The 17,938-nt window shown below is 50.1% G+C and overlaps 4 protein-coding genes across 4 annotated transcripts; 3 read left to right on the top strand and 1 right to left on the bottom strand.

Annotated features, from left to right (window-relative positions):
• Positions 1-171: 171 nt before the first annotated feature.
• PC9H_001254 (uncharacterized protein) lies at positions 172-2,436 on the bottom strand (the record flags this gene model as incomplete). The annotated part of the gene is made up of 3 exons (XM_036770904.1): positions 172-1,261; positions 1,314-1,940; positions 1,991-2,436. 3 exons carry the CDS (start codon positions 2,434-2,436, stop codon positions 172-174), a joined length of 2,163 nt encoding a protein of 720 aa, XP_036636749.1.
• A 6,138-nt stretch (positions 2,437-8,574) lies between these two features.
• Positions 8,575-8,925, top strand: PC9H_001253 (uncharacterized protein; the record flags this gene model as incomplete). Its single annotated transcript, XM_036770903.1, has 3 exons — positions 8,575-8,587; positions 8,648-8,758; positions 8,816-8,925. 3 exons carry the CDS (start codon positions 8,575-8,577, stop codon positions 8,923-8,925), a joined length of 234 nt encoding a protein of 77 aa, XP_036636748.1.
• An 862-nt stretch (positions 8,926-9,787) lies between these two features.
• On the top strand, positions 9,788-15,441 carry MYO2 (Myosin type-2 heavy chain 1; the record flags this gene model as incomplete). Its single annotated transcript, XM_036770902.1, has 15 exons — positions 9,788-9,928; positions 9,981-10,110; positions 10,158-10,395; positions 10,446-10,467; positions 10,520-10,714; positions 10,774-11,457; positions 11,505-11,558; positions 11,613-12,430; positions 12,487-12,914; positions 12,966-13,053; positions 13,103-14,258; positions 14,312-14,843; positions 14,908-15,029; positions 15,078-15,179; positions 15,235-15,441. The coding sequence occupies 15 exons, from the start codon at positions 9,788-9,790 to the stop codon at positions 15,439-15,441; spliced, it is 4,917 nt and encodes a 1,638-aa protein (XP_036636747.1).
• A 414-nt stretch (positions 15,442-15,855) lies between these two features.
• PC9H_001251 (uncharacterized protein) lies at positions 15,856-17,541 on the top strand (the record flags this gene model as incomplete). Its single annotated transcript, XM_036770901.1, has 8 exons — positions 15,856-15,950; positions 16,020-16,056; positions 16,106-16,135; positions 16,189-16,220; positions 16,272-16,421; positions 16,474-17,104; positions 17,154-17,346; positions 17,399-17,541. 8 exons carry the CDS (start codon positions 15,856-15,858, stop codon positions 17,539-17,541), a joined length of 1,311 nt encoding a protein of 436 aa, XP_036636746.1.
• Positions 17,542-17,938: the final 397 nt, after the last annotated feature.

Here is a 17,938-nt window from a genome sequence, read left to right as displayed (position 1 = left end):
GATTGTGTATGCAAGTCATAACTGTTGGCGGAAAGCCGGAGAGATAACTCAAGTGGAAGTCACTGAGCATAACCCCGCTGCCCACGATGCAGTTAACGATTGGTTGTAGGCCCTGTGCCCGACTAGTGTGATGTCCACTGATAAATATAGCGTGGATTGAACGAAAAAGGACTATCTCTGGGTAGTCAGGAACGTTCCAAGCTCCTCGTCGACATCCATGGAACCATCCCATCGTCGACCTATTCCATATCCCTCTTGTCCCTGTTCATTGTAACCGAGCCCCTCGCCTCGTTGGAATTTCTCAGCGAGTAGCCTGTCCACTCGGCATTGTCTTGTGCTATCCACCCACGAAAAGTCGTCCACGAGATTAGCGATGCCGACTGCGCATCTGACAATTCGAGTCCACCGGGCATCGGACAGGCTAAACCTCGTTGTGGAACTGTCCCCGATGCGACCGTCCATGTCGTCTAGGAGCTCAAGCTCCGCGGCCCTTTCTTCCTCTTTGGACCAATAGCCACGCTCGAAGACTTTGCGACCAACCCATGCCATCGCTCTGATACACCAATCTTCTCGAAGGGGCGCACATTTGCTGGTTAGCATGGACCATCGCTCCCCAGTGCATAGCACCTTCTCGGTGACGTGGCTCGGTATGTTTGAAAAGAAATTAGCGAGGTCTGACCAAGGGATATAGGGTTTGAGTAGTTTCAATGCCTTTTCGTTCTTCAAGATCGTTGCCAGAAAGGTGAGGAGGACGGTGAGATAAGGATTTGGAACGTCTCGTCGGATGGGATTACGGAGGACTTGGGAGAGCATGGCAGACATTAATTGAGCAGCGAGTGAGAAGGTAACGGGGGGCTTCGCTTCCGGATCAGTTATTGGGAAATTGATGTCGTCGACGTCCATCTGGTCTTTCCTCGCCGTACTCTGAGGTTGAGGGGGAAAATCTTCCGCATTTGAAACCCCCGCCTGCTTTAAGGTGCCCTCAGGTTTACCATATTCGAGGACGGCCCCGATATTGACAACAGCCATCATGATCCATTCCTTGTCTTCCGCGCCATCCACCGCTAGTTTCTCCAGGAATCGGACAAGTGTAGTCTCAAAGTCGCACAGCTGGCTTGCCGTGAAGAGCATGCCGTGGATGAGTACAAAGAGGTCGGAAACGCCAGCACCAGGGAGAAGTCGGCGGGCTTGCAATTCGGCAGACCATATGGGGAGGATTCCAGCCTCACGGGACGCGAGAAACGGATGAAGGGCGGTCATGCTATTGTCATCATCGTCAGTATTAAGCTAAAATGGGGTAAGGGATGACTGACCTCTTGACGAAATGATAAATCGTCCGCAGTTCTTCACCTTCGACTTCTTGAGAAAGAAGGGCGAGACAATGGTGTAGACGGCCATTTCCAGGTGTATCTGCAATCCCTTTGCCATACCACCCTTGTGCCGTTTTCCGCCACCGCTCTTTCTCCGGTAAGACCTCCAGTAATCGTGCTGCCGCAACACCAATACTAGGCTCCTGAGAATTGATATCGCTACTCGCTTCTGCGCCTGCGGGGTGGCTCACGCTCCCAGGAACCCCCGAAAGTGCGGCCGCAGTCAAAAGAGCTCCATGGCCAAAATTGCTTTGCACCATCGTCGCTACGATGGTCCGATACCGCGCCAAGTCGCCGAGAGCTTCAAGCCAGTCACTCTTGAAGCCTCCTAGCGTTCGCTCTTCGTACACGCCTGTGTAGAATGTGTAGGCGTAATATATGAAATCTTGCAGGTGCTCGAGAGCGAGGAGTGAAGTAAAGGATGCGCGGCGAAGTGATTCGAGGAGGTGGTGGAAGCCAGTATTCCACAAGCAAGAGATGAGGTTGTATTTCGTGGGTATGGAGCGAAGGGACGCGGGTACACCAGGAGCAAGGGTCATTTCGAGAATATTGTATATCGTGTCTGCTAACCTGCGACCAGGGTCAACAGGCTTCAACCGCAGTAACATGGTATCACTCACCTCTTGTGATCGGCTATTCGTGTTCGCCAACTCTCCCGCTCGAACTCCTCAACTGTTGTCCCCATACTACCCTGGCTGGCATCTCCTGGCACATCCCCTTTGATTCGAGCCTCCAACTCTTTTATCGTGCGATACAGAGCCTTCAGTTGCGAACTAAACGTGCTGCTACTCGTATGACTGCTCGGCTTGCTTTGGCCGTCGAAAAGGGCAGAAGGTGCCGACGAACTTCCCGTGGAGTCAGACGACAATGTAAACGATGACGATGAGGTAGAAGCAGCATATGAAGATGCGGATGAGGAAGATACGTTATCCCAAGAGGCTTTCGGCCTAGGCATCGGCCGGCCATGTAGACGAGGTTGAGGTGGTGGTTTCGCGGCTTCCCAGGAAGGGGCATGATAGTGGATCGTTGCTTCGAGTATAGCTTCAGGCTCGACGGTTCGCGCCATTGCAAGTGAATTTGAGTCGGTGTCAGACTGCCTTGGGTGCTTATGCGTCCTGGGCAGTCGTGTATGATGTGAAGATGATATTCTGAGGCTCCGCGAAATATCCTCAGGATTTGCCTCTTCTGGTAGTTGATGCGTATGCATCGAAGACCTAGTTAGGGGACCAAATCAGTATATTGGACCTATAAGAACAAGCCAGGAGGGTAATTACTTTATGGCGGGTCCTCGCTGCACAGAATCGTAGAAATTGTGGGATTCTGCTCTCATTCTCTAGCCTTTGCGGAATGGATGATAGAGGTCGAGGACCGGGAGCATGGTAGTTGAAAAGGAAAGTAAGAGCGCCCAAAGCTCTGGCATCGGACAGCGGACTGCAAACTCACGCTGCGCAGTCGACTACGCTGGTTGGCTCCCGGCAAACCTGTCAATTCCGGGTTCCGCAGCACTGCAGTAGTGGCTTACCACGTGATGTTACGCTGTTCAGGTTACGTACGTTCAGCGAAGCCGTCGATACACTCGCTTCGAAGTGTCAATGGACGAATTGTTGTACAAGTAATATCAGGAGAATATTGTCATGCGGTACGGTAGTAATTGTTTGATTAGCCGCGAGTACTAACGAGAAACTCCTTTTTATTAGAGGCCAAGCCGAATTCCGCAAAGTGCGCGCATTGAGACTCGTGCATGCCTTTGTGGTTATTGCCATGTGTATGATGGGACGGCAGGACGAGCAACCTTCATCCACGATCTTCATATCACGGCCCCTCGAGGCGGCGATCTGAGTAATTCGCTCTGGGGACACCGTCGTTACTCATTACGAACTCGATGGTGGCCCGGCGCACACGGACGGACACCAACACATGCCCAATATTGGGAAATTATCCACCCAGCACCATTTCCGGCTCTGACCAACCTCATCCGCATTGAGACGACAGCGCGTTGTACACTCTGCATCCCCGTGTCGGCAACTATCTGATGTATCTGAACACTCGAATAAAGTGTCCGAGAGCTACAGAACGGGCGAAGTATCGCCCATAGAACGCGTCCAAAACGACACGAGGGAAGAGGAATAAAGGAAAAACTAGCAAAGCCGGTTAAGCCACGCGACGGAAACCATTGGCAGAACCTGACTGTGTTTCAGCAGCTTTGGGGGTCGTACAATTGTTGGGAATTGGAAGTGCGCAATCGAAGAACAAACAATAATCAGTGCGACTAGCCGCCTGGATATACATACACCTCCCTTCCTCGTTGTGTATGGACTACGTTCTGAGGCCCTCGTTCTCGGGGTCCACTGGAGACTGCGTGTATGTGCGCTACTCCCGTCGGAAGCGCGAAACTCGTGGCTGCTGTCGTCGCAAGAATCTCCAAAGACCTAACGTGTTGTACCAGGCCTCCTCAACCTGCTGGGAGGGTGACGCCTCCCGGACACTGCGGTCGTCTGCGTTGCAAGTCATTTACAACATCACAGAAGAAGAAAGTCCACATCCGTCCGCTTACAAGGGTCACACCACGCGGTCTTTTGCTAGACCGACGTGGCAGTCAACAAAACCTCTAGCTTCTTGTGCACCATATCTCGAAGACTCGAACGGGCAGTCCTTAGAGACACAAACAAGGCTCGATCGAAAGCTACGGGAAACTGGTATGTTCATGACTCGTTACCGGACGCCAATTTACGAAATCTTAAGTGGCTGCATAGAGATACTCGCGGCGACCAACGCAACATGCAAGATCGTTGTCTCTCCAGCGTCCTTCACCGCTGCGGATATACGTGGATATTGATCAAACTGGGTGAGAATTTCTAATGACGTGCTCTCCGTAGCTGCGCGAAACAATCCGAGGAATGGTATCCATCGGGCGAAAGACCAGGGCTCGAGGTTGGGGGCCTCGTAATTTGCTTTACGGAAATGGACTCCAGCATCTTACTCAGTGCTCGTACGCTGTGTCCTGTTTCTGGGATCCCAACGACGCGACCTTCTTCTGCCTGCCTGCCAGACTCGTGACATCATATCTGTCCCGACCATGCACGCTCAGGCATTCTGGTCTCTGTCTCTCGAAACAGCCTACCTTCTGGAAGTCTACTCCCTCGCGCCATCAAACCAAAGAATCATAGCCGAGTCATGTATACATCGAACTGGGGAAACAAACAATACACGGAAAATATCATTGAGAGAACAGTGGCTCTTCGAGAAAAAGGAGCGACGGTTATCCCCACATGCTGCCTCAAATCATGCCGTAGGGAGACCGAGCTGGACGGCCAATTGCTTCGCCGCTTCTTCCTCTACCCCCTTCTTATTAGTCCCCCTGACTTCTTGATTCAACATGGGCTGGCCGTTCACTGCGCACAAATCAGCCCAGTTGCGAAGCCACGGGGGAAAGGGATTGTGAATACTCGCCATAGGGCATAGTCGACCAGGTTAGGTTGTGCTGAGGACCGGTGCAGAGGCTCCGATATTCGACTGTCTGTTGTATAGATTGATAATAGTTGTTGACAGCACGCTTGTTGGCTTCCACCGACAAAGCGAACGGTGAGCTTGGCCCCTTGGAGCGCTAGGGATGATGCTCACAGTTCTCAGGCATGGCTATTGACAAAGCTTCTGGCGTTGGAGATTTGTCGGAGATTTGAGTGCGCTGGGTGCTCGTTGCTGCTGCATATTCGACTTACCGAGGAGTGGCTTTTATACACTCTGATAACTAGGTCCGTTATTCCTTTTCTGCGGTGAGCTCGCAATATTATCACAGTGTCGATTGCTGGACTGGCTTACCTTCAAGGCATTGATGGTTGGGCAGCGCGAAATGTCACCAGTGTACATTGATCACCTCGGCAGAAGGCGGTGGCGACCCTATGCAGACGCCCCATCATCTCCTATGCACCGGGAAGCCACTCTCCTCCGTGTTCTCAACAGAACTGAATACGAAGTTGTGCGTCTGTAAAAGAGCAGTAGACGCTGAGTTGCAAGCGCCCATTGCGTAAGGCCATTGGTTATCATGCAGGTGAGCTCGTAAACCTTATGAACACCCATCGTCTCCGGATCATATCAAGATATACGTACGTGTGTAAATCAGCACGTCGCACCGCTCAAAGGGGAGAAATACTCCACTTGCTGGAATGCCGCTGCCTTGATCAATCCATTTTATATCGGAGACGGGAGAAGCAGAATCCACAATATGTTTGAAGTACTGTTGTATCGTTGAAGTTCACGTTTTACCAAGTACATACAGTGCTGCTCGAAATTCCTAATTTCCCATACGCAACAGGCGTGAGAGCCCTCTTTCCGGGAAGTAAGTTCAGCCACCTCTGAACACATGCTCGCTGTTTACTGGGCGTACCACTTGCGTACCACTAGTGTGTATCGCTTTGAGAGCAATTTACAAGTGTTTGCCATAGAATGAGGCCTCGAAACATCAGAATATTGTCCAAGGCGGCGGGTCGATCGGAGTCAACTCCTGGTCAGTCAGCAAAGTCCTACTGAAGCGGACCATTTGGGTTGTCCGATCCAGCTAATTTCAAAGTTGCTGTTGGTATAGAAGTTACTTACCCTTGGGCATGCTGCTACTCGTAAGACAAGAAATGTGTCTCTATTTGTGCTACTTATCGCCCCAGTCAAATCCCTTGTTTTGCATAATGACTTCTTGCTGCGCGATATTAGCAGAGTATGGTTTACCACAACTACCTTGTTTTGGGACACGTAATGCTCTTCCATACAGGAAGATCAGTGTTCCGTCTCGTTCCACCTGCCGGACCCAAGTGGAGATGCAGACGGAGGCTGATGCCAGCAATACCCAATGGGCACCTGCAATTCGGCGCCTACTACAGTTGTTGACCTGCACACCGCTTCACATATCCAGCGCTATCTAGAACAAGAAGGAGGCGTGGTTTCCCAGCTCGTTGGAGGTGATGGGGCGGCCTTCTAGGGTCTACGTTGACTTCTTCGGACGTGATCAATGTACGCTGGTGACATTTCGCGCTCCTCAATCATCAATGCCTTGAAGTTAGATCATTCGAATAACCGGCACCGCTATAACATTGCGAACTCACCGCAGGTGTAGAACAGTATAAGAGCCATTGCTCGCCGATTTGAATATTCAGCAGCAACGAGCACTCAGCGAACTCAAATCTTCAGCAACCCCAGAAGCTTTTTCGATATCCATGTCTGAAAACTGTGAGCATCATCCATAGCGATCCAAGGGGCCAAGCTCACCGTTCGATTTGTCGGTGGAAGCCAACAAGCGTGCTGTCCACAACTATTATCAATCTAGGAGACAGACGATCACTTACCGGAGCCTCAGCGACGGTCCTCAGCACAGATTGGTATGGCGGACTATGCCACAGGGTAAGCATCTATGATCCCTCCTGCGACTCAGTAACTGAGTTGATTTGCGCGCAGTGGATGGTAACGACTTGTTAGATGAAGAGGTGACAGGAAAAAACAAGAAGGAAGTGGAGGAAGAAGCGGCGAGGCAGTTGGCCGTCAAGCTTGGCCTCCCCACGGCCTAATTTCGACGCATCATGTTCGGAAGGCCGTCGTTTTTAGTTCCAAAGGCCACTGTTCTCTCCCGTTTCTTTCCGTATATTGTTTCCTTTCCCAGTTCGATGTATACATGACTCGGCTATTATTTTCTAGCTTGATGAAGTGAGTGAGTCGACGTCTAGATGGTAGGCTGTTTCGCGGGAGAGGATAGTAGGGGCGACATAGTTAAGATGACACGAGTTCGGTCAGGAGTAGAAGGACGCGTCGTTGGTAAAACAGAAACAGAAGAAAGCATACGAGCATTGCGAGTAAGCACAAGTGCCAGAGGCCGTGGCCATAAATCACGAATGCATCGCCAGGTCACGACTAGAACAACGTCAAGACCATTCCATTGGATCCATGTGCGTGTGTATCGGTAGTGCTGGGGGACGCTGAAGAGACAAATGTGCAAGGATGAGTGTGCCGGGTATAAGGTGTATGGAGTACATGTCGCGTCGGCTATGAGAAGTGATTGGGATCGACCCTGTTCGTAGGATGTCCTCTCCCCCATGAACGCCAACCAGCGTTAGTGGGGAAAGGGTTGGTAGTGATATGACGTTCTATATCCTTCAATTAGTCCGTGTGTGTTCCGAAGGGCTGCACGTAGAACTTTCTACGCTCAGGGAGGGAATTACTCAAGTCCGATGTTGGGTTTTACCGTGTTTTAGGGAAGAGGTCGAACAGTTCGCAATTCGCAAGAGGGCGTAACTGGGATTGCATTAGCGATGTCATGGCTAAATTGCATTCCAGGACTTATGGCCGTATCTTGTTCCTTAGAAGATGAAGAGATGGCTGACATACAAGCCAGCAAGGATGCCAGGTTTGTTGAGTCAGTGACACCGTAACAGAAAGTCTCACGGTCACTAGTACTGATGTTTACCCAGCACGCCGCTTTGGCAACAACGCGCATGGACTCGGAGTACTCGTGGATGGCTGTCTAAGTCTTCGGGTATAGGTTGGCGTAGCCCAGAGTTTCGGAACGCATCTCAGACACTTATAATGATCGATGCTAAACTATTGTAAACAGCAAGAACGCAATAATATTCCAAAGGACTGGAATTCGCCCGGCTCCGATATGAAATTTACTAGTAGAATGGACCGATCGATCGCAATTCGCGGTATCGGCATTTCCATAAGATAAAATACAAATAAAATATCCACTTGGGAGTGCTGGTGCGACGTGTGCCTTGCTGTTATCCCGAGAAAGGGTGTCTACAACAGCAATGGTTTATGAGCGCACATTGCAATGGTCCTACACTGGGCGCTTACGATTTGCTATCTACTGCTGTTGTGCATCTCCGCATAACATCTTCAACTCTATTGAGAACACGGAGGACAACGACCTACCAGTCCACACGAAATGATAGAGCAGCTACGCAAGGACATCTTCCTCAGTGATCAAAGTACGCTGGGGATATCTCTAGATCCCATACCGCAATGGCTGGAAGTTCGTGCACTACAACAACTGAAAATGCGCTGGTATTGGAGACTCAACGCTGAAATTAAATACAGCACCTAGGTGCCAGAGGGTATATAAGCTCTGCTCACTATAGTCATTTCAGCAGCAACGAACATTCGGCGCACTCAAATTGCCAACTGACCAACTTTGCTACCAACGATCCAATAACTTCCGATCAACATGCCCGATAATTGTGAGTATCTTGTAAAGAACCTCATCGTGCCAAACTCACCGTCTAATTTTTCGGTTGAAGCTAATAAACGTGCCATTCATAATTATTTCCAAGCCAAGAAACAGACAATCACCTACCAGACTGAGGCTACCGGCCCGCAACACGAGCCAACCTGGAAATCCATGCCATACGGTGAGCTTTTACGATCTCTCGCCGCGCTGCTTAATGACTTGGCTGAATCGTTGGTAGTGAACGGGGTGGCCTTATTAGATCAAGCTGTGACAGGCAAAAGGCTGAAAGACGCAGAGGAAGAAGCAGCGAAACAGTTGTGTATCAAGTACGGTATCCCCGTAGTCTGATTTAGCGCAATCTGCTAGGACGACTGGTGTTTTTGGCTCACGAAAAACAGTGGTTCTCCCATTCAGTTTTCCAGTGTACTGTCTGCCGTATACATGACTCAATGATTGAGCTTCACACCAGTGTGAAAGAGCCGAATTCCAGACGACAGGGTTGCTTCCCGAGGGGGAAACGTCAAAACGTCTGAATGTAGATGAAGCGCGGGGGTAAGGGAGTACGGTGACCCATGGGCCGGTCCAGCAGGAGGAAGATGGCTGCGTCGGTCAGAGATGGCTGACCTACGGGTACTGGGAACAGGATGCCAAGCTCCATCGACGGAGGTGTACTTGAGGCGATATGTCTCGAGCAGTAGTAGTCCAGTTCCGCAATTAAAATCGAGAATGTCCCGGTTCCTTGGATGTGTTTCGTCCAGTTAAGAAGGGCCACGTTTCCTTTGCTGCAAAGTCGCTGTGCACGATCACCATAAGAGTTATTATTTTGCACTCGTATGGTCAAGACGCCTGGGCCAGATCAGAGGTTCAGGCTCTTCAGTGAATGGCTCTGAGTAGGGCATTCGTGAACTCGAAAGAGGCCACAGCTCGAGGTCAAGTGATTCTGCTAGAATTTGACGCCTGAGATTCGATGTCTGTGTGCAGTCCAGTCACTGCGCAATGCGTAGGGACCCATTGAAAGCTGTACCTAATGACAGTGCGAAACAACCAATGAATCAAATGTAACTGTGGGAACTACAAAAATTGACCGTGGGAATATAATGTCAAGCGAGATCAGTTTCAAAGTCTCAGCCGCATTTGCTGTAGCTTACCGTTGTACATAACCATACACGCGTATTTTCCTTCGTTTTCTGGCCAGCTGGCTGCCAATTAAATGGCTGAAAATATATACAGCAAGGGAACCCGCGTATGGTTCGAAGACAAGGAGCACGCCTGGGTATCAGCCGAAGTCACTTCCGTTACAAAGGGCGCCGATGATTCCATGAAGCTCGTCTTCACTGACGAGCGGGGCAAGGTGGACTTTTGAGTACTTGCTCACATGATGGCTCTGTACTGACTTCGTACAGGAAATCACGGTCAATACATCTGTGAAGGATATCAGGGATGGCAAGGAAGGCCTCCCTCCCTTGCGGAACCCACCTCTCCTGGAGACCGCTGAAGATTTGACGGACCTGTCGCATTTGAATGAGCCATCTGGTGAGTAGTTCACTTCGACGTCGCCTCACAGCTTCTCACTCGAGCAGTTCTCCATACCATCCGCAACCGTTACGCGCAGCACAACATATACACATACTCAGGGATAGTGCTGATTGCGGTTAATCCTTTCCAACGAGTGACTCTTTATGGACCGGAAATCATTCAAGCCTATAGTGGACGGAAGCGAGGTGACCTCGAGCCCCATCTGTTTGCCATCGCCGAGGATGCATACACGGCAATGAGAAAGGAGGGCATGGGTCAGACCATCATTGTCTCAGGAGAGAGGTGTGTCATTTTGCTTTACTTCGAGATTTCCCTTCCTTAGGCCTATTCAGTGGTGCTGGTAAAACAGAATCTGTAAGCAGGTGAACGATTCGGCCGCTCGGCCTTCGCTAAGTATATATTACAGGCCAAATTCATCATGCGATATCTCGCTTCGGTCAATCCTCCAGATTCTGGTTCAAAAGCGAAGACGAAGCTTTCGTTGGACGAATCAAGTGAGATAGAACGTCAGATCCTCGCAACAAATCCTATACTAGAGGCCTTTGGTAACGCCAAAACCACGAGGAATGATAATTCGTCTCGATTTGGCAAGTATATTCAGGTACGTTGTAACGACTGCGTCCCTACAAGTGAACTCATAATATATGCATATCATTTTAGATTCTCTTCGACGGCAAACAAGAAATTGTTGGAGCTCGCATACGCACATATCTTTTGGAACGCTCGCGTATCGTCTTTCAGCCGTTGACCGAACGAAATTATCACATTTTCTACCAACTTTGCGCTGGAGCCCCTCTGAAAGAGCGAAAGGACCTTGGGCTGGATACGGACGTCACGAAGTTCCATTTCTTGAAACAGGGAGGACCAACCTCAACGCCGATCAATGGTGTTGACGACGCTGAAGAGTTTAGGGCGACTCAGCAGGCATTGTCTACGGTGGGCATAAGCGTGGAGAAACAATGGGCCGTGTTTAGGCTTTTAGCTGCTCTTCTGCATCTTGGCAACGTGAAGATTACAGCATCGCGGAACGATGCCATCCTCGATGACAATGACTCATCCCTCATGCTTGCAACCCGGTTCCTGGGCGTCAATCTTGCTGAATTCAAGAAGTGGACCGTGAAGAAACAGATTACGACTCGCTCAGAAAAGATTATCACTTCACTCAATGCGGCCCAAGCAACGGTTGTGCGGGATAGTGTGGCGAAATTCGTCTACGCATGCATGTTCGAGTGGCTTGTGGCTATCGTAAACGAGAGTTTAGCCGGAGAGAATGGTGACGCCGCTGATCGGGCTGAGATGTTTATTGGAGTACTGGATATCTACGGGTTCGAACATTTCCAAAAGGCGAGCTCTTTTATCTACATTACAACGGCTACCTAACGCGCTTGCAGAATTCCTTCGAGCAATTCAGCATCAACTATGCCAACGAAAAGCTGCAACAAGAGGTACTGTCTTCAGAGATTGTCATTGGACTGCCGTTATTGATTCAGAACTCATAGTTTAACTCTCATGTTTTCAAACTGGAGCAGGAAGAGTATGTCAAGGAAGAAATCAACTGGACGTTCATCGACTTTTCTGATAATCAACCTTGTATCGACGTCATCGAAGGGAAACTCGGTATTCTGGCGCTACTAGACGAAGAGTCACGTATGCCGTCGGGAAGCGATGCCTCCTTCCTCCAGAAGTTGAACAATCAACTCGTGAAACCCGAGAACAAGAAGGTTTACAAAAAGCCTCGCTTCGGCAATTCAGCATTCACCATTGCACACTATGCCCTCGATGTCACTTATGAGGTTGAAGGTTTCTTGGAGAAGAATAGAGATACCGTTCCAGATGAACAGATGGCGTTGTTAGCCTCGACCAAAAACCCCTTCTTGAAGGAGGTCCTAGATGCTGCTCTTCTATCTGCCAAGGCCCCCGACAGTCCCCACCCGGGTTCACCAGCCATGTCTGACTCGGGAAGTGGTGGCTCTCGTCGTTCTTCAGTCATTCCAGACCCCGGACGACAATCATTTGTAGCCACAAACTCATCCCCTGCCCCACCGTCTGCTGGTCTTAAACGCCCCGGCGGTGCACCTGCTAGGAAGCCAACGCAGGGATCTATCTTCAAGGCTTCCCTCATTGCTCTCATGGAGACGCTTAGTGTTACAAATGTCCACTACATTCGGTGCATCAAACCGAACGAGGCGAAGAAGCCGTGGGAGTTTACGCCTCAGCAGGTGCTGGGCCAACTGCGGGCTTGCGGTGTTTTGGAGACAATCCGAATCAGTTGTGCTGGGTACCCTACGAGATGGATATATGAAGAATTTGCCGAAAGGTGTGTAGTTTGTATTGTCTCGATATGTTGTTTCCACGGAGTCTAACGGGGCCTAGATACTACATGCTCGTGCCTTCATCCATATGGCAGCCCATGATTCAAGCGTTAGATTTGAAGAATCTGTGCGCCGTCATTTTGGAGAAGACGATCAATGACCCGGATAAATACCAGAGTGGGTTAACGAAGATCTTCTTTCGATCCGGTATGCTTGCGGCGCTGGAATCTCTGAGGTCGGCTCGACTCAACGCAATGGTGACTGTTGTCCAAAAGAATATGCGAAGACATATGGCCATGGTGAAATACCGCGAGCTCCGAGCTGCTACAATCAAGATCCAGACTTGGTGGCGAGGGATCATGGCGAAGAAATTCGTGGAAGTGGTCAGAAGGAACATCAACGCTCAACGCATACAGACCATATGTCGCCGCTACTTGCAGCGCAAACAATTTGCAGACACTCGTCGTGCTATTGTTCTTTTCCAGAGTCGTAAGTTGGTCATTTGTACGAAACCTCCAGTAAGATAACGTACACTTCTAGGTGTGCGTGGTTCCCAAACTCGCAAGCTATTCTACGAGAACCGGCGTACAGGTGCTGCAACACTACTGCAGAGCCTTATTCGTGGCCTGTGAGTGGTATACATTGTAGCAAGGCAGACACTAACAACAGTTCTCTAGGTCCACGAGGCGAGGGTTCCGCACGGATGTTAAACACGTCATATACCTGCAATCCTGCCTTCGTCGGCGCATGGCCCGCAAACAACTCAAGGCACTCAAGGCAGAAGCTCGTTCAGTGTCCAAGTTCAAGGAGATCTCGTACCGACTGGAAAATAAGGTCGTCGAGCTTACTCAGAATCTTCAAAAGCGGACGCAAGAAAAGAAGGAACTTCAGGCCCAGCTTTCGGAGCTCGAGCAACAATTAGCGCAGTGGATCAGCAGACACGAAGAAGCCGATGGACGTGCAAAGCAGTTTCATGCATCACTGCAGAACGCTGAGGCCGAGCTGGCTAAGCGGGATACTCTCCTACAGGCGAAGGCGGAGGTTGAGCAGAAACTCGAAGAAGCCACGCAGAAGGCTGCAGGGAAGGAAGAGATCATCCAAAAACTTACGGATGACCTTGTTCGTCAAACGATGCAGCTCGAGCAGCAACAACGAGTGATTGAATCGACCCCTGTCCACAATCCTGAAGACTACTCCGTTATTGCTACTCTCAAGAACGAAGTTAATAGCTTACGCGAACAACTAAATCGCTCTAACGCTCTCAACGCTCTCACACACGGCTCCCGTGGCAACCCACCATTATCCCCTACCTTCGCTCCTAACCTTCGCCTGAATGAACAAAACGGCGCTCCCCCTGTCGCAGGCTCCGGCATGGTGAGCACCAACCGGCATCAAAGGCGCCACAGCTCTGCGGGAGTGTTCTCAATCCAACCATCTGATCATCGAACATCTGCTGACGAACTTATGTATGATGTTAAGAAGAGTCAAGCCATGAACCCGCGGGCTGTGTCCGTCGCATACAACGGCGAAGACAACTTCATGCGATTCCGTGCCAATGGTCTCCCTGAGATCCGGGATTACGATGATCCGGCAGAAGAGAAGATTCGTCTCATGATGGATGCCAAGCGCTTGGACGAAGATGTTCTTGAGGGACTTGTTCGTGGTCTGAAGATTCCGACGCCGAGCACCACCAGTCCTCCTGCCGTGAAAGAAATCCTGTTCCCCGCCAACCTCATCAGCCTCGTCACCAATGAAATGTGGCGGTATGGGCTCATCGCAGAAAGCGAACGCTTCTTGGCCAATGTTATGCAGACAATACAAGCCCATGTCATGGTGAGCCTCATCGTTTTCGTGAATTTCATGCAACCAACCACATATGTACGAAGTCTTTCTCAGGGGAAGATGCTATCATTCCTGGTATTTTCTGGCTCTCAAACGTTCATGAGATGCTCTCCTTTATTTGTGTCGCCGAAAGCGACATGCTTCAGGGCATTGGTCCAGGCGAAGAGAACTCAGTGCGACCGTTCGACTGGGGAGACTACGAGCGACTGGTTACTGTTGTGAAACACGATCTCGACAGCCTCGAGTACAATATTTATCATACGTGGATGGTGGAAACCAAGAAGAAGCTATCAAAAATGGTCATCCCAGCCCTCGTCGAAAGCCAGTCCCTACCTGGATTCACCACCAGCGATGGTGGCGGACGATTATTCAACCGGTTACTCAACTCGAATAGCACCCCTGCGTACAACATGGATGATATCCTCAATCTTCTGAACAAGGTTTGGAAGAGTTTGAAGAGCTACTACATGGAGGAGTCGGTTGTGCAACAAGTTGTGACTGAACTCTTAAAACTCATAGGAGTCACCAGCTTCAATGACTTGTTGATGAGGCGCAACTTCTCTTCATGGAAACGAGGTGCGTTACCATTCCTTGGGCCTGACGGAGGCAGTGAGTCTGACGATACGTGTCCACCCCGCAGCTATGCAAATACAATACAATATCACGCGTATCGAGGAATGGTGCAAGTCGCACGACATGCCAGAAGGAACTCTTCAGCTGGAGCACTTGATGCAAGCCACCAAACTCCTGCAGCTCAAGAAGGTTGGTGGCTTCAAACCATTAATTACTACCTACTAATCATCACGGTAGGCGACGGCGGCCGACATTGAAATCATTTACGATGTCTGCTGGATGCTCAGCCCTATGCAAATTCAACGAATGTGCACGAATTATTACGTCGCTGATTATGAGGTAAGTCAGCTCTGCGCACGATATTGATGCAGTACTAACGTAATTGCTGTCTCAGAATCCTATCCCACCTGAAATACTGCGAGTGGTAGCATCACGAGTACAAGCCAATGATCGTAATGACCATCTCCTTCTATCTCCGGAGACGGAGGAAGTTGGGCCATACGAACTACCATTACCCCGCGAGGTATCGGGTTTGGAAACATACGTCCCGGCTTATCTTAACGTCTCGCATCTTCGGAGGCTAGCGGCACTGGTTGCCTAAGTCGCTTTTTGATTCTTTCTTCGTTTTGTTTTCCATATGTCTGTATACCATATCGCTTTCTACACATCGTTCAATTAAGGGACATTGCATAATTGGGTACATACCATCAATTTTAGAGCGGATGACACTAGACTTCCTTGCAATTCGTTATGGCAGCATGTGGACTTCGCTACGGGAAAACCTCCCAGGAGCAGGTGAGCTTTATTCGTGTGAAAACCGAAAGACATTGATTTGTTGTAGCCTTGTGCAGTTGTCGGAGGATGGAAGGGTTCCATACGAGGAAGTCAACTGACAGCGGACCGACCGAACGGCCCGATGACCACATGATGACCCCCCTTTCCGGAGCCCGGTACCAGATGAGAGCATCTAGCCGGCTTTAGGATTGCGATACTGCGTCTTCCCTCCACCTTTCAAATGGGGAGCAACGAACAGAAAGGTAGCTTTCAGAAGGCGGCAAGATGGCATCCTCCAGCATACGATGTACGGGTTGAGATGATTCCTATCCCTAGGTGAGCCATCTATACCGCTTCGAGGCGCTATCATATTTGTGGTCTCAGGACTCACTAGTCAAACATCAGTATTGTGCATCCAGATGATGCTATAGTGAAAGTCAAGGTCAGCAGTTCCCGGGAATTACCCGATATGTTGCTCATTCTAAGACCAGTATACGGCTGTCTGTGGCAGCGACCTTCATGTTTGTATCTCCAATGAGTGGTATTCATAAGAAGCGGGCTTATATCAGGATAGATATACCGTGGGCATGGCACAACTGTGAATGCGTGAATACTCCGTAATCCTGCCTTTGAAGAGAAACTAACTAGGCTTTCAAGACATACAATGGGGCACGAGTTCATTGGCGAGATAATTACCCTTGGCGAAAGTTTCAGGTCGGATGTGGTTGACCGCCCGGCCCTCTATTCGACTTTACGGGTCGGCGACAAGGTTGTGTCGCCATTCACAACCAATTGTGGTGAATGCCAGTGAGTGCCATTTTCGATACAGAGAAACTCTGATGCACATGTGCATTGTCAGTGTCTGCCGGCTAGGATACACGGGCCGGTGCACGGCTGGGCTACTCTTTGGTTGCGATGCTCTGGACGGTGGTCAAGCGCAATACGTACGAGTGCCCAAAGCCGGAAGCACGTTGTTCAGCCTAAGCAAGCCAACATGGAATAGCACCTTGTCCGGCCCCGAGAGAGCCAAAGCATTGGCTGGGTTGAATGACTCGTCCCTCCTTCTTTTGGCAGATATTCTCCCCACAGGTGTATTTGCCGCAATACAAGCCACAAGTCACCCGAAAGTCCTGCCAATGATCAATGGCCTGCCTTGGCCTTATGCTCTGAACCCGGATCAGGCCTCGGATTTGGAAAAGCAGGTTCTTACCCCAGAAGACAGATTGCTAGTCTTTGCCATCGTAGGGTTGGGCCCCGTAGGCATCTGTGCGGCAGTTAGCCTTTTGGACGTCTTGGCAAGAAGGCAGCTTCCTTACAAAATCGTCGCTATCGACCCACTCGAGGCAAGAAGAGAGAAGATGAAGGCGGTATACGATAAGATCGGGTCCGATGGTAAAGGTCAAGGGGAGTTTGCCGTAGCATCGATTGACGAGGCCAAAGCACTCGTGCAGACCTTGACGGGAGGAGTCGGGTGTACGGCCGTGCTGGAGGTAGGAGAGCTTCTGCGCCTTAGGTACTTTAACTTACCGGCTTGTGTAGATCGTTGGCAACAACAGCGCGATCTCGCTTGCATACGACCTTGTTCGTGCCTTTGGAGCTATCGTCTCCGTAGGCGTACACGGCGAACCGTCTGTCCCATTCACCGGTCGTCAGCTATACAACAAGAATGTTTCTTTCGACTTCGGGAGATGCCCAGCGCGGGCCATGTTCCCTCCCGCATTTGATCTCTTAGGTGGGGTTGGTATATATATTTATAACACACAGCACTCACCGTCTTTCTACAGTCAAACGACAAGACGTTTTTGGCGGGGTAGGCGAGCCGACAAGCTTGATTGATAGAATAATATCCTTGGACGACGCCCCTGAAGCTTACAAAAAGTTCGACAAGGGCGAATGGGGGAAGGTTATTTTGGACCCGTGGAAGTAGTAATGATCATGAAATCTGGAAGCTCGTAAAGTGTATGCGTCACAACAAGTCAAATGGAAAGCATCAATGGCAGAACCACTTCGTTTGGCACACATGCAATGGTATGGTTCCTTGTGGTCTTGAAGAGACTCCCGCTAGCCTAAACGCTGTCCCCCCTAAACTAAGGCTCCTAGTGGACCCTGATCGAAGGTCTTACCGCCAAGATCGTGATCATCGACCGCAACGTTGATATAGAGTCGTCCATCAAGATGCTGAACTGGTCTACTGACTCTCCTGCTCGCAATATTTCGAGCTGAACCCTCGTGCTCTCGGTGTAATCAGCAAGGAAGGGTCGCAAACGACTCAGGACCCCATATGTATGGAGACAGTTTGGTTACTGACAGCTCTAGCCTTGCTG

Source organism: Pleurotus ostreatus, assembly GCF_014466165.1.
Source record: "Pleurotus ostreatus strain PC9 chromosome Unknown scaffold_1, whole genome shotgun sequence".
Taxonomy (NCBI): Eukaryota; Fungi; Basidiomycota; class Agaricomycetes; order Agaricales; family Pleurotaceae; genus Pleurotus; species Pleurotus ostreatus.
This window is presented reverse-complemented; position numbering and strand designations above follow the sequence as displayed.